The 15,123-nt window shown below is 39.8% G+C and overlaps 1 protein-coding gene across 3 annotated transcripts in view; it reads right to left on the bottom strand.

The window, feature by feature from the left end:
* The window catches only part of LOC123970727 (ephrin type-B receptor 1-like), a 102,418-nt gene extending 88,558 nt beyond the window's left edge, over window positions 1–13,860 (bottom strand). For 2 of the 3 annotated variants that reach the window (XM_046048951.1, XM_046048964.1), the window contains exon 1: window positions 13,649–13,860. In XM_046048951.1, the coding sequence (XP_045904907.1) occupies window positions 13,649–13,742 (94 nt within the window). In that variant the 5' untranslated portion in view covers window positions 13,743–13,860. The remainder of the gene's footprint in view (window positions 1–13,648) is intronic. The other variant, XM_046048959.1, reaches the window with a different exon arrangement.
* Window positions 13,861–15,123: the final 1,263 nt, after the last annotated feature.

Below are 15,123 nucleotides of genomic sequence, written 5' to 3'. Positions count from 1 at the left end.
TGCAACACTTCTCTTAGTTAAGAGAGAAACTGACAGGATAAAGTCACTAACCTGCCTGTCAGCTCGCTCTGGGCCGTTTCACTTACCATAAAGGCTTGAATACGTGTGCACTCCAAATGTAGGTGCGGCTAGCTTAATCGCCTTCTCACACACGAGTGACAGAAACAGACCGTTAACGTTACCGTAGTTACCACGAAAGAAAAGTGGTTGTCTCGATGCCCAAGTGTGCGAGCTTACAGTAGTGCTGAGCAGCAGCTCAAAACACAGCGCTAGAGGTCTGAAATGTAATTATGAGATGTGTAAAACTATTTTTGTTTTAATTTGAGACTATGGCGGAGCAAATTAGACTATGGTGGGCCGCCATGGTCTCGTTAATTAATGGGAAACACTGAAGTCCCAGCTATAGTTGTCTGCATGCATTTGTTGGCAAGCATTTTCAAGCGGAAATGAAAAATATATTAGCTTTAGTATGTTTAAACTGACTTTTGGGTTAGACACTCCAGAGTGTTATCTTTCAGAGAAGCCCAAAACCATGCATATACTCCAAATGGTTCAAGAACTACATTCAATTTACTTTGGATATGCCTTGAATAGGCGTTTTGCATTCATTTTACAGGAATGTTAATAATATAAAAGTGTAAGTATTTTGGTGGATGAATAAATAGTTTCAGACAGAAGGATCATAAAATTGTAGATGCTGATAGAAAGAGGTTGCAGCTTTATAATTTAAATTCCACAGCCGTCAAAAATTGCCAAGTGTGATTGCAAACCTGCTAACAGCCACTCAAATACCAAGAGCTTGTTAGATTGGCTCCCTAGTGGGAGGGACCTGACACTTATTGGCCCTCTGCTCCATATATCAAACTGCAGAAGGCTAACCACTGGGTTCGTCCTCTCTCTCTTTATGTCTTTTTTTGTTTGTTTTAACTCATTTTCTGTCCTCCTCCACACTTCTCTCTCTAACTCTCAGGAGATTTGCTATCAAAACTGCTGTCACACAGAGTAAAACTGTCAAACTAAAATTGCCCCTGCCGCTCTCCTGCCTCCCTGCTCTGCCCTGGTTTTGCTTTGCCCCCGCTGTGTTGAATATTTAGTAAGGAGAACAAGAGGACAAAAAACTCAAAATGCCTGAAATGTGAAGTCATGATACGTGCACAGTTTGCACACGTGCAAAGTGTGTGACATTTTGCCAGACAAAAGTCGACACTCAAAGTACACGTGTCAGGCCTTTACAATATTCTTTTCTTTATCCTGCGGTCACTTTCCCTCTGTTCCTGAGCAGAACCACTGAATGCCCCACTGCTCCGGTATAGCAGCTTAGCGGCCAACAGAACAGAAGCCTGTGGCTGTAAAAGGCAGGTGTGGATGAAATTGAGCAGTGTACTGCGATAAAAAGAGCATGTACGCTTGGTCAACCTAAAGTTTAAACTGAAACATGCACAAAGGCCTGTGCAGGTAGAAAACTAAAATAAAAATAATAAATAACAAGAAAAATGCTTCTCAAAATTCAGAAATAATTCTTAGTCTTGTCAAAAAGCCCAAATTATATCTTACTGAAACAACACTTGATTACTGTGATCATAATTTTAATCAACAGCGAATACATTTTATATATAAAATACTTAATACAGCTTCTCAAATGCGTTTGTATGTTTTATCATCATGTAAATTATATATTTTATTGTTTTGCCTGTTGGTTGACATCTACTTGGTCACTTACCTTAAATGATTAAATGACAGGTTCACAATTTTTCAAGTAAAACCTTAAAACCATAGTCAGGTGCCCTTATGAACATTGAAAGGAGCTTATCTTGCTGTAGTTATTACTCCTGTTTAAAGTGAACATGAAACTATCTCTTCCTAATGTACTTCCAGTGTAAGTTTTAAGGGTCAAAAATCACAGTCCTTGTTCTATGCAAAAATATATTTAAAAGTGAGGCTTCAGCAGTCTGAGTTGATCAGATTAATTGGATTCCAAAGCTACAACATTTTTAGTTTAAAAAAATCTATTTTTGTTATCCTGCCAATGCAGGAAAAACACGGAAACACAAATAGCTAATTTAATACTAAAAACATTGTAACATTAAAATTAATAACTTGAATTGTCAAACTCAGAATGTTGAAGCCACATATTAGCTTCAGACTTTAATGATTTTGTCCCCAATCACTTACACAACAGAAGGAATGAGTATTGCAAGAAACAAACCCTCTTTTGTAGTTGTAGAAATTTGTATTTGTATTTATACAACTGTGAACCTATTCTTTAATCCCATTGAAAAGGTATCCGAGACAATAATCAATAAAAATAAGATAGTTGCAGCCCTAATTTGTTTACACATCAATCCTGTTTTAATCCTCACCATTTTTAAACCTCAACATCTCAACATTTATACTGTTTAACATTTCTTTCAAATCTAACCTAATTAAAATTCCTGATGAGACACATTTTCCCCGCAACCTTTTCAAGGTGAGGCAAAATCACTGATGTGTGATGTCTCACCAATTATGTCCTCTTCCCCCCATTTTCTTTTGCTCCAACAGTGACACAGTCCTTAATATCCAGCGTGGCTATCTGTGAGACCATATGCCCACAGCAGGAACCTGAAGAGGCTGGCAGAGGGCCCACTCTCAACCAGCAAATAAATAATGGGCCATTATGTTCAATCATATGCTGAGCTATAAAGGTCTAAAGCACAGAGCTGCAGTATGCAGCATGCCGTGTGGAATAATAGAACAGAATAGAATGATATGAGTACTTTAATGCAACTATACTGATACTGATTACTCAGCAGCAAAGGTAAATAGTGACATTGCTCATTACATTACACAGCTCAATCAAAGGTGCTTTTGAACAACTATCCTCTTCATCCAGACAAATATAGAATATCAAACGAGACATAGTGGTTGAATAATTTGTCTGGTTTTGTGGTTTTACTATTTACTAACCATCAACAGCTAGCTTATGTCACGGTCACTTCACATTAGCCCCAGTGACTGCACACTCCACTAGGCCTGTTCCTACAGTGAAGCTACACCTTGCAGCTCTGAACAAGACCTATGATTCCTGGTTGTAGGCTTACCAGTGGCTAGCTAACTAACAAAAACACATGTAAATAAGAACATTTTGGAGTTCCCAGGAAAAGTATTTTTACTCTTTTGGTGGAACTGCGTAACTGCTCCAGCCCCTGAGCTAAGTTAACACGTCCCAGAGCAGTCTGCCCACTGAACACTACGAAAAACAAAACTTAGCCCTCCATCAAACTACCAGTAAGACAGAACCAAGCTAAACCTTTTGGAGAATCACTGAAATTATTAACTGTAATGTAGTTACTAATTTCAAAATGTAATTCCTTACACTAATGCTTACTCATAAAACCCCCCACAAAATCTACTGTAATACAATAGTATCTTACTGCCTAACACTGATTATGTTGGCAATTAACTAGTAAACTGATTAACTGTACTGCAGTTGAATGATTGAATGTTGAACTAGCGTTGACTATAGCTGATTAACCGAATAATCGATTCAACAGAAACAATTCATGTTTTAAGTCATTTATTAAGAAACATTTACTGATTCTAGGTTTCACTAGGTTTTACATCATTGTAAATTGAATATCTCTGAAATTAGACTGTTGGTCAACAACAGTCAAACAACAAATTAAAAAACATGAAAGTAACCTGAAGGTGACATCTTTGACTCTGGGAACATGTGATAACTACAGCAAGATGAGCTCCTTTCAATGTTCATATGGGCACCTGACTAGGGTTTTAAGGTTTTACAATACATTCTGACATTTTATAAACAAAGCAATTAACAATTTAATTTAATCCAACAAATAATTGATAGATTAAACAATAATTAAAAATCACAGTTAAAGCCCTTATCTAAACACATTTAATTTCCATTAATATAGATGTTTTGTTTATTTTGTATATTGCATGCCAGCACTGCACAAGAATATGCATGTAACACTGTGTTTCTGAAGTGGAATAATGGTGCTGCGCCATCACTGCAGGAAAACTAGAGGACCCCACTTTGGAGTAAGCTCTGTTTCGCTTTATGCATAAATTGCATTTAAAAGTAGTTAATGCATATTTCAAATTCTTTCATTTCTCCTGTTTTCTCTTCTATATCGTTGGTAGTAAAGGAAGTCAGTAAGAGGCCTGAGGTCAAGATAAATCAAGGTGTTTTTTACTTATTACTATTGCTTACCTTGCATGTTGAAAAGGAGAAGACAGAACAACTCAAAGAGCATGCCACTGACGTTTGCCTAACATAGTGGTGTATTGATGTGACTCTTTGAGCTGCAAATTAGTTGAAGTGACAGTATAATGGACCCACGTGAAAAGAAAGGGGAGAGTTTTAGGTGAAAACAAAAGATTCTTTCATTCTTTTTATGCCCACCAGTGCTCTGTTCTCTAACGGTATCTATTATAGTTTCATATCAGGGAAATATAATCTATTTAGACTGGTTTGTTATGCAAATAACCTGAGGAGTTTGGGTGGTGAAGTGTTTTATAATGTGCAAGCTTTCTGCTTCTCTCTGCAGCTAAAATCTATTTTATGCTTTTAAACATGTCAGCAATGCCAGCTGTAGAGGAAGAATAGTGATTGTAGTTAAATGTTTGTAATAAAGGTGGTTTAGATGCTGATTGACTATTGTTGATATGAATGGTATATTCACGCAGAAGGTCGTATACATCAGGCATCACTCTCCTTGTGCTGTTATTGACAGCACTTTCTAGATGCCTCTATATATATATATACATACATACATACATACACACACACACACACACACACACACACACACATATAGATATATATGTATTCTGCACCAAACATTAAATGCCAAGCTTAAAGCTGCTATAATCAAGAGAGAATTACCGCACAATTCTGCAATTCCCCTTTCACTCTTCTGAGAATTCTCAGCGCTCTCAATCTTGTTTCCAGTAGGCAACTGTTTTCAGCAAAAGAAACCCCTGATAAACCAACCGCACACCACCAGCTGAGCACCAAATGGCAGACGTTACCAACTATCTGGTGAATATAAGAGCATTTAGCAGCTAAAGAGCCAGATATTTCCCTCAGGAGTTCGTGTCGACCAAAACAGAACTAAAATAATGTAAAGGTTGTGTTTACAGCTTGTTCTGCTGCCCCAAAGTGGCAAAAGCCATATTACCACCACTGATGCCAAATAAGGTCTGTGAATGTAAATCAGTTGCACAGTACCGGTTTTGCTACAGACAGAACTGTAGACTTGAAACTTGACTTGGACTCGAATTGGACAAAGTCACAAAAACGAGGACTTGGCTGCTAAAAGATGTTTAGTTTTCAACTCTGGAAAAATTCTGGAACATACATGAAAATGAGAATAAAAATGTATGAGAGTGCCAGTCAGACAGACCTTGCATAGACACTCAACTTAGATGCTTAATTATATGGTCTATGCATTGAACAGGCTGGATCTAAGTACAATCAACATAACTTTAAAGGGAAACTGTTCAAATGCAATGTAATTTTAAGGATTCAGAGACTTAAAAGACTTGCATCTTGACTTGTGATTGAAGGATGAAGGACTTTTGGGACTTAAAAAACATGTACAAAACTGGCTACAGCTGCAGATAGAGTATAAACAATTTTAGATCATGTTGTTCAGAGCTTATTCACAATCCACATAAGAAAAAGATGTATAAATTATGACCCAAACATTTGGTACAGAAATGCTGCAATAAGTATAGCAGAGAAAAATGATATATTTCCTCAGTAGTCGATGAGTCATCACTGATCCAGTAGAGCAACAAGTTCTTCCATGAATATGAGAAAAGGATTGTTGTGTTGTGTGAAATTTCACAGTCAAAGTGTGAGGATTCATAGTTAAGGATACATTTTCACACTATTGGAACTTATTAATCACATCTCAGTAAACACTGAGCATGTTTTGTTAGAAATTACTTCCTGAACCACTAAAAACTGTGATATTAAAGTCTGATAGCCTGTGGATACAGAGAAGCATAGTGCCTTACCAGACTGACTGATATCAAATTGCCTCTTGATGCCCAATTCGCTGTGGGAAATATAGTACCAAAGCCCAGGACTCTGAGTCTCTCAGCAAAAGGTAAATAACCCCACAGGTTCCAAGTACCTTACGGAAGAAGAAAGCCAAATTTATTCTGAAACAATTTGAATGCTATGTGGAAATAAATATTTAATACTGAAGGGAGACCCTGAGGGAAAATATACTGGGAAACAATGGAGTAAAAGCCTCAGGACTGGTGCGAAGGATCTTCTTCCAAGCTCCTACTTTTCCCCAGTTCAACTATCTGTCTGTCACATTGATAACCTGTCACCAGATGAATATAGAAACCAAATCTTTAAAACATGAGTTTGCAGAGCTTGTTGCAGGATACAGTATGTGTATATGTGTGTGTGTGTGTGTGTGTGTGTGTGGTAGCAGTGCAGTGTGACATCTGCATATCTCTTTGCAATAAGCGTGTGATAGGGTTCCCTCAGTAGATTTGTTCATCATTTGTTTCGCACACACACATACACATATACTGAACAAACTCACAAATTATAGCTTGTCATGTTAATACCAGCATCTATAACAGGATCGATGATGTTTAACCTTTAGCATTCCCACAAGATGACAGATGGGGCACACATGTATGTGTTCAGGCTCCAGGGAAAAGGACAGAAATAGTTTATGTGTAGAAGCAGAAATAATATGTGCAGTGTAATCATATATACAGTGTACATTTTACATGCAGCCTTGCCTCTGTAGAAGGGAAAGTCAGGATTTCTAAATTAGGCTCCAAATACAGTAGAAGCTCTTGCATTGAAAAGTCAAAAGAAATTAACTCCTCGACCCCTCGACACTCAACACTGACACAAATCAGCAATTTCAGTGACAGAGCCAGCTGCTGACTGGGCATTTGGTTCAGACACAGATGACTTTGTCACCCCTCCCAAGGCCTGTTTGTGGGATATGTAGCACTTATACTCACCAATATCCGCTGGGTCAGGGTTTGCATTGACTTTCAAAATTACAGGGTCAAATTCTGGATTACTCTACTGCATTTTGGGCTCTGTGGAAAGGTGTAAACCCTGAGGGAACGTAAAGGTCATTGTATTAGTGCTGCAATTTCAGGCTATATAGATGACAGCAAACAGCTATAACCAGAATGAGGTATTTCCAGTGGCGACCCCAGAAAATTTTCCTAGGGGTGGCCAGATGGGGCCACTGAAAATCCTGGGGTGGCACACTAAACCATCCTTCCATCCATCCATCCATCGTCAACTGCTTATCCTGCGTACAGGGTCATGGGGGGCTGGAGCCAATCCCAGCTTACATCGTGCGAAAGGCGGGGTACACCCTGGACAGGTCGCCAGTCCATCGCAGGGCACACTAAACCTAAAGCCATAAATTCTATTATGCACTATATAGACTAGTTGAATACTACGTAAAAATATGAGTTAAGGAATCACAGACTGAATTACTTTGGTTTCTTATTTTACAGTTAATGTTACGCCTACTAGTTGTCTAATGTCCGTAGACTAAAACCATAAAAATCCTGTTTAATGTATTATCTCTATGTGTTAGGCAAATAGGCTAGTTGACCTTTTCCTTAAAAAAACAAATACATCTTTTATTTGTAGGAGTGTATTGACAAATTGAAATACACGATATGTGTCTGTATAGAGTTGTGTAATTATTTATTAACATACTATTTCACAAGTTTGGTGTTATTCTTGTTAAAAACAACTAGGATAGTTATTCTTGCTACTGTGTTTTTTAACGTGTCAACAAACAGCATGGCTCCACAGCGAGAGAGGCAAGTTACAGTATCACTGTCACAAACCTAAATTAAGAATGCACAACCAAGCTCAGAATAAATGAGCCTACAGGGCCATAAGCAAACAGCAGTGAGCTCAACACCGCTGAAGTCACCAATGACGCACACAGACAACGTTTTAGGGATCCAGAGATCCTGCAATCATAATGGAAAGAATGTCCGTCAATATATATCACATACGTCTGAGCCAGCATATTGGCCTAAAAATCCAGAATAATAAGGGAATATGACAGTGGCTATATGACAACAACATTATGACAACAACCGTAATCCGTAGCCTATTTTCAACCGATCCTGCACGTCAATTTGCCCATGCAGGGACCAGCAGCAGAGTCAGGATGATAAAAGATGCTTTCACTCACCCCAGAAAGGCGGATGGATGGATGACTAGTTTTTCAGACCGCCGACTCGTTGTGCCCCCGCAGTGTTTGTTATGCTGCTCAATGGCGCTTGTTGCGATGTTTACCCTTCTAAGTAACATTAAGCCCAGTTTCACAGCATCGTCCAGATGAGTCCCTCTGTTCTCAGGTTTTGGAATCCTCTCAGAAAGATTAAGATGAAAACAGGCACAGGATGGTCTTCCTCGAAGCATAACGTTAACAGCTGGTCACACACAGTGCTGTCAGGGTTAGTGTTTGTACGCTTAGCTTGCTGTTAGCGATGGTACTAACCTGTTGCTATCTGCAGACTAATAGCTCTCACACACAGTACAATACAAAAAACTGTGTAGCAGTGTAACATACATATTATAAACTAGCCAGGCTACTAACTGTCTCAATTAATAATTAATAATTAATTAAATTATGCTTATCTTTCTTCTGCAGCTTGTTGCTGCCTCCAAAGAAAACACACACATTCGGCACAACCCCGGTGTACTCCGATCCGCTATGCCTGTTAGTCCCGCCCCTTAACCAGTCTCAATTTTAGAAACGTGACTGCCATCTACATGGACGAATCATGGCCTCTCCAAAAATAAATATCATAGTCTGTCACAGCTCAGGGTCAGAGGTTACCCTCTTAAAGTGCTATTCACCTTTTAACTCAAACGCAGGGGTTACATAATATATATACAGTATATAGCATTTTATACGTATGCTCCATGCCAGGGGGGCCACTGGGGTGGCCACCCATTTTCTTATGTTGCTTTCAGACCAAAAGCGAAGCGAGCGTTCTGGGCGGTGAGTTTACATGCAAAGTCAATGCAAAGACACATAGAGCCGCGATTTACTGTCGGGCGGCGCAAAGCGACGCGAAGGCAACGCAAAGGAATTCGTGTGAGTTGAATATCTTCAACTAAAGCGAAGAAGTTGCATGATGCTGAGTCGCGATAGCCTATCAGTGCCTATCACTGTTGAGACTGTCAGTACGTCACCGAGGCTTCAGAGCGTTGTGTGGAGAGGGCCGGGCAGAGCGGGGCATTGAAAATCTGCAGGCCGGCTGAGAGCTGCTAAACTTGGGGGAGAAGAGCAGGGAGCAGCGCTGCAAACATTGGACAAATAAACCCCCGTAGTCGGTCGGATTCTGGTCTTACAACTACGCAGTTTACTCGCGGGTGGAGCTCGGAGTAAACTGCTTTTATTAAATTAGCTTTTTACTTTAGTTTTTGGGATTTCAACGTTGATTTATCTTCACTGGAGCTTCTCAGCAGCTTCCGTGCACATCCGGCTCCAGTGTTGTTGTTAGCGTCGTTAGCTCTGTCGGACTACGACTTCATATTTATATAAGAACCGGACAAAACTGGACATTGCTGGGAGAAAAGAAAGCGAAGAGGTTGAACTACCTGGTGAGTTCAGAAAACATGTGTCTGTAACTTTATTCCAGCTATCATTGTACTTTACGGTGACCAAGTTAGCATAGCATAGCCATGATCGATCCAAACTCCATTCAGAAAACAAACATTTTAGAAGTTGTTGTCCTGCTGTCTTGTTGTCCTGTTGTCCTGACAAAGCATGAATTCATATGTTTAACAAATCTGCATCATGTTGTAGTTATTTCTGCATCAGTTTAATCTGTTTATTGCTATTTAATCACAGCAAAATGTTTACTTTGGGTTCGGCCACTTTTGGTGTTCGGCCTAATAAGTCAAAAGACCAAAGAAATTTTACCAAACAATTACGTTGACATGTCGGCAGTGTGGAAGCATTTTAAAGGGTCTGAGAAAGATGCAAAAATTGCCATTTGCAGACACTGTTCTGCAGAACTGTCTCCTAGTACATCCACTCCGTCTGTGGCTGACTTCTTAGAAAAGGCAACAAACGGTCTGACCCGCCTTGAGTGATTCTGTCACTCGTTTATGAGAAGGCGATTAAGCTAGCCGCACCTAAATTTGGAGTGCACACGTATTCACGCCTTTATGGTAAATCCACTGAAACGGACCAGTGCGAGCTGACAGGCAGGTTAGTGACTTTATCCTGTCAGTTTCTCTCTTTACAAAGACAAGTGTTGAACTATGAGAGTCCTAACTGAAGAGAGGCTGTGAAGTCGTCATGTTACGCAACATGAGAACCACATACAATATTATTTATCAAATTGCGTCGGACACATGTGGATAGACAACATCCGTTTTTCAAAATAAGGTGTCTATACAGGATGGAAATAAGATTAATTGGATTATATTCACAGAAAGTATAAAACATATTACATGTGTGCATTAAAAGTAAATGGCCTTAGACCCACCCCCCATAGTCTCTCCGAATCCTGTGGGAAACACTTTTTGGTGCATCCCTAATAAAGACATATACATTTAAAGTCAAGAAAGTACTCACACCATGCACAGCAATCAGCATGATCGGGGCAAAAAGAAATTCCAAGAGAAACACATAAACAGATAGAGAAAACAGAGAGACAAAAAAAGAGAAAACTAAAGGATTTTTGAAGCAGTGGCCAATATTGATATGAGGCTAATAATAACATAAACACAGAACATAAACAAAATATTTTTGAAATGGGTTTGACCTAGTAATTGTGTGGGTGTAAATAGACACATTTAACATAAGAAAAATAGGCTTCTTATCAAACTTAAATAAAAAGGAACTAATAATAATCAATATTATATTTACAACTGGAATGATGAATCAATCAACAGAAAATAAATCTGCAACTATATGATATGTATGATGATATATATGTTTTGGACAAGCCAGTTTTAGGAATATAATGATCTTTTGATTACACTTATAACAGCCTGTGATGACTAATTATGTATTAATTTAAACCTTTTTTCAGTACCTTTTTGTTTCTTTCTATGCAATGAAAGCTACTGAGAATCTTTTTTCAACCATTATATACTGTTTGTCAACAGATTAGGGCTGAAACAATTAGTAGGTGGAGAGAGAATTAATCAGCGACAATTGTGATAATCAATGAATCATTTGTCAGCTGTAGTGGTTCTTCTCAAATGCACAATGGAGGTCAGACAAAATATCTTTTTGAATACATTACCTTGCATTTGTTTTGCATATTGTATGTCTTTTGTGTTTACCGCAATTTCTTGTTATTTGAAGACCGACATATATACGCTGATAGTGATATATCTGTGAAAAGTAAGAATCAGCCAATAATATCGGTACAGTGCATACATCGGTAGGGCTCTAAGGGGAAAAGGTCTGAAAGCTTATGGAGGAGAAGTTTAAATGTGTACACACAGAAGATATAATAGCAGTGGCTGTGACAGCAGTGCGTCTATTTTACATCAACAGACTCAGACCAGCTTATACATAAGTTCATTAGGCACCTACTTACCATGAAAAGGCCACCGTGACCACAAAACAACCCACCACCCACACTGTACCTGTTTGTCTCTCCTCTCAGTCTTAACCTCCTACCTCTCTCTTCCACACACACACACACAGTTCTGTTTAATCAAAATAGACCTGCCCTTCAGCACATTTACATGTCTCATAATGGGTGAGACTCACTACGGAGCCCGTCATTACGCGCACCATTAAAACACAGCAGTAGACTAATCTAGTGCTTCCATAAGGGACAGCAGCAGTAGAAGCAGAAGGAGAAGCGGTAGAGGACATGGGAGTGGAGGTTGATAGGGGATGCTGCAGGAGGAGCTGGAGAGGAAGCAAAAGGAATGTGAAGAGGAGCAAGCCGGGGAGGTGAGGGACTTGTTTGAAGACTGGTAAAGAAGATGTAAGAGAATAAAAAGAGGAGGAGAAGTTGATCTGAAGGAAGAGCAGGATGATATGCTTTCAGAGGAGAAGAACAGAAAGAAGGTAGCATGGGTGCCAGTTAGGGATGTCGGATGTAGGAGCAATGGATACAGCAGGAGCAGAAGGTGAAGTGCATGAAAGAGCAGCAGGTGGGGCAAGAAGTGATGGTTGGGGAGGAGCAAAGGGGGAAACAGTAGGTGATGCTTGGGGAGGAGGGGAAAAAAGGAGTAGGAGGTCATGCTTGAGGAGGGGCAGCATGAGTAGAATCTGATGCTGCATGAAGAGGAGCAACAGGAGGAGCAGGAGGTGATTCTTAAAAATAGGAAGCACACAGTAATTCTTGGGGATAAATGGCAGAAGGAGCAATAGGAAATGCTTGTAGCAGCAGCAGCTAGAGCCAGACATTTGCTTGTGGAGGAGCGGGGGCTTATTCTGTGTGAGGAGCAGCAGGAGCATTAGTTAGTAAGGCTTTAAGGAGAAGTAGCAGAGGTGATACTGCAGCAAAAGAAGCAGGAGGAGTAGTATAGCTGATGCTTGGGGTGGAGTAGGATAAGCATATCCAAAGAGCAGCAGGAGTAAAAAATGTGATTCTTGAAGAGGAGCAGTGGCAGTGGGAGACGCATGTGGAGCAGCAGGAGCTGGTTCTGTGTGATGAGCTGCAGGAGCTGCAGGAGCTGCAGGAGGGTGATGCTTTAGGTGAACTAGCAGGAGGTAATATTTGGAGAGGTGCAACATAATAGCCAGAAGTTGATGTTTGGATAGGAGCAGGGGGAGATGATGCTTTGGAGGCAACAGCAAGAGGATCAGGAGGTAATGTTGGGGAAGAGTGAGTGAAGGAGAAGTAGGGGATGTGGCAGCAGTTATATGGAGTCACTGAGCACCTGTGAGCTATAATTATGCTTCACTTTGCCTCTCCAGGTGAGCAGCAGCATGTATTAATGGAGCTACAACAGTGCACTCAGGAGGGAGAAACACAGTAATGTGCATCGTACAGTATCATGGAACATTACAGATCTTTAAGTGGTTTAAGATTATGGATGATACACCTGATATAAGTGAAGTCTCTACAAATACAATGCTCTATAATAACAAATGTATTTAGAATAAACAGTGTTATGTTTTTTCATGCTACAGTATTATGCATACATGTCCCTCAAGATTATTAAAAGGCAATTTTGGTATAGAAAATATTTTAGATTATATTAATGTAGAATAAACAACATGTTTTAGATCTAATTTATTATTTTTCATTTGTGACATACGGGCAATTAGACTCTTTAAGCTCCAATGAGGCACCGTTGCATTCCTGTACTGTCCAAAATTCCACTGCTGAAACACAATTAACCCTCATATTAAACCCCAAACTTGCCCAGTTAACACTGACAAACAAGAAAAGTTCTTAACCCTAAAGCAATGTCACTTAAATATCACAATATACCTGTCTGTTGGAAAGGTCTGGTTAAGTTAAACTCTAAGTCTATAAGGATAGTACAAGGATATTTTTATTTTTGGATACTGGATACTTTACAGGGCAGCTTTGCTTTAACCACAGTTTGTGCATTAATTAATGCAAGCATTTCCCCTGCATAATCTGAACACTGAAAAATATCCCTTCTTTGCACACTTACCTTCCACAGCGCAGACCGAAGTAGTCACACAGAGAAGCACCGCGACCCAAGTGGCCTGCATGGCCAAAATTATTCCCCGCCTGTCCTCTCTCATTATCCGGCTGACAGAAAAGAAAATCCCTCAGAAACACGCAGTATTCCTCTGGTGAACAGTCACATCTCAGCTCTCGTGTGTGTCTTTGTGTGTGTGCGCGTGTGTCAACGGGGACTGGAGCAGATGAACTGCTGGTGGATCTATCTCTCTCTCTCTCTCTCTCTCTCTTCTCAGCCTTCTTCTTTCTCACACCTTTCTGCCCAATCAGGAGAGAGCATGGCAGATTGTAAACCAATCACCCGTTCCTTTCCATCTGGACCGGCTGACTGCCCAATGGTCAGGTCTCCCCCGCCCAGGCATCGTGGTTTTGTGACAGGACAGCGACACCCAGCGGTCAAACTGCAGTACAGCAATTAAACAGTGCCTCATTATGATAGGATGGGAGTTGTGGTCTTTTTCAAGGGTCTTTAAGCATGGTATAGTAATAACATTTGTTACTGGTAATATAGGTAGACCAATAATGACCAATAAGTGCCTCCTAATGTTCAGCCAAGTCTTAAGCCAAGAACTAACAAGTTAAAGATGGACTCGGGGCTTTTTACAAATTACTACTACACAACGTTGACATGTTTGAGTCTTCAAAACAAAAACACAGTACCTCCCTTTTTCTTCTTCAGTACACTACTTTTTATTCACTAGATGTTTTCCGCTGTCTTACCTTCATCAGGGTTGAGGTTGTTTCCAATTACATACAGGCCATGTGATCATGTGACTTGTTGATCACCATAGAAATAAATATACAAAATATTATTATTATTATTATTATTGTTATTATTATTATTATTATATACAAATGATAATGTTGCTTTGTATATTTAGTCTATGTGATCTATAAATTGACTATACCGTTGGTTCAGTCAAAGTTAAGATCAGCTCACAATGGAGCCCATGTCATATCAAGCCCACATCAGCTGACAGCTCAGCTGATTTCCTTCTTAGCATTCATAGACAAAGCCCTACAAGGTGCCTTATTCAAGTCGCTCTAGCCTGCTTACCCTTGCTGCTTTCTCTGCAAGCCACTTAGAACCCACCACCGTCACAGTTCGTCCTTCAAGGCCATTCCTGTCCAATCAATGTATTTCTGTATTTATTGATGCTAATCTGTTCTTTACCCTGGTGATCTTTGCTGCTGCTCTCTCTGCTTCGGACTTTCCATGTATGCATGTGATCTCTAAGGTTTTTCCACATTGGCACATGGAAGGACAGGGTTAGGGTTAGAATGCATCCTAAACTGTATGACATTGCATCATTATTAAACACAGACCAACCAGTAATCATCGGTGGTAATGCCAGACACTGCAGCATTGAGCATCTCTACATTATAGTCTCTGGATTTTTAGATTTTATTCTCTAGACTCTGACATTTAGCTACAAAAGGTCA

The sequence above is a fragment of the Micropterus dolomieu genome, linkage group LG05, assembly GCF_021292245.1.
Source record: "Micropterus dolomieu isolate WLL.071019.BEF.003 ecotype Adirondacks linkage group LG05, ASM2129224v1, whole genome shotgun sequence".
Taxonomy (NCBI): Eukaryota; Metazoa; Chordata; class Actinopteri; order Centrarchiformes; family Centrarchidae; genus Micropterus; species Micropterus dolomieu.
The sequence above is the reverse complement of the archived record's forward strand: the minus strand, read 5'-3'. Positions and strand labels throughout refer to the sequence as shown.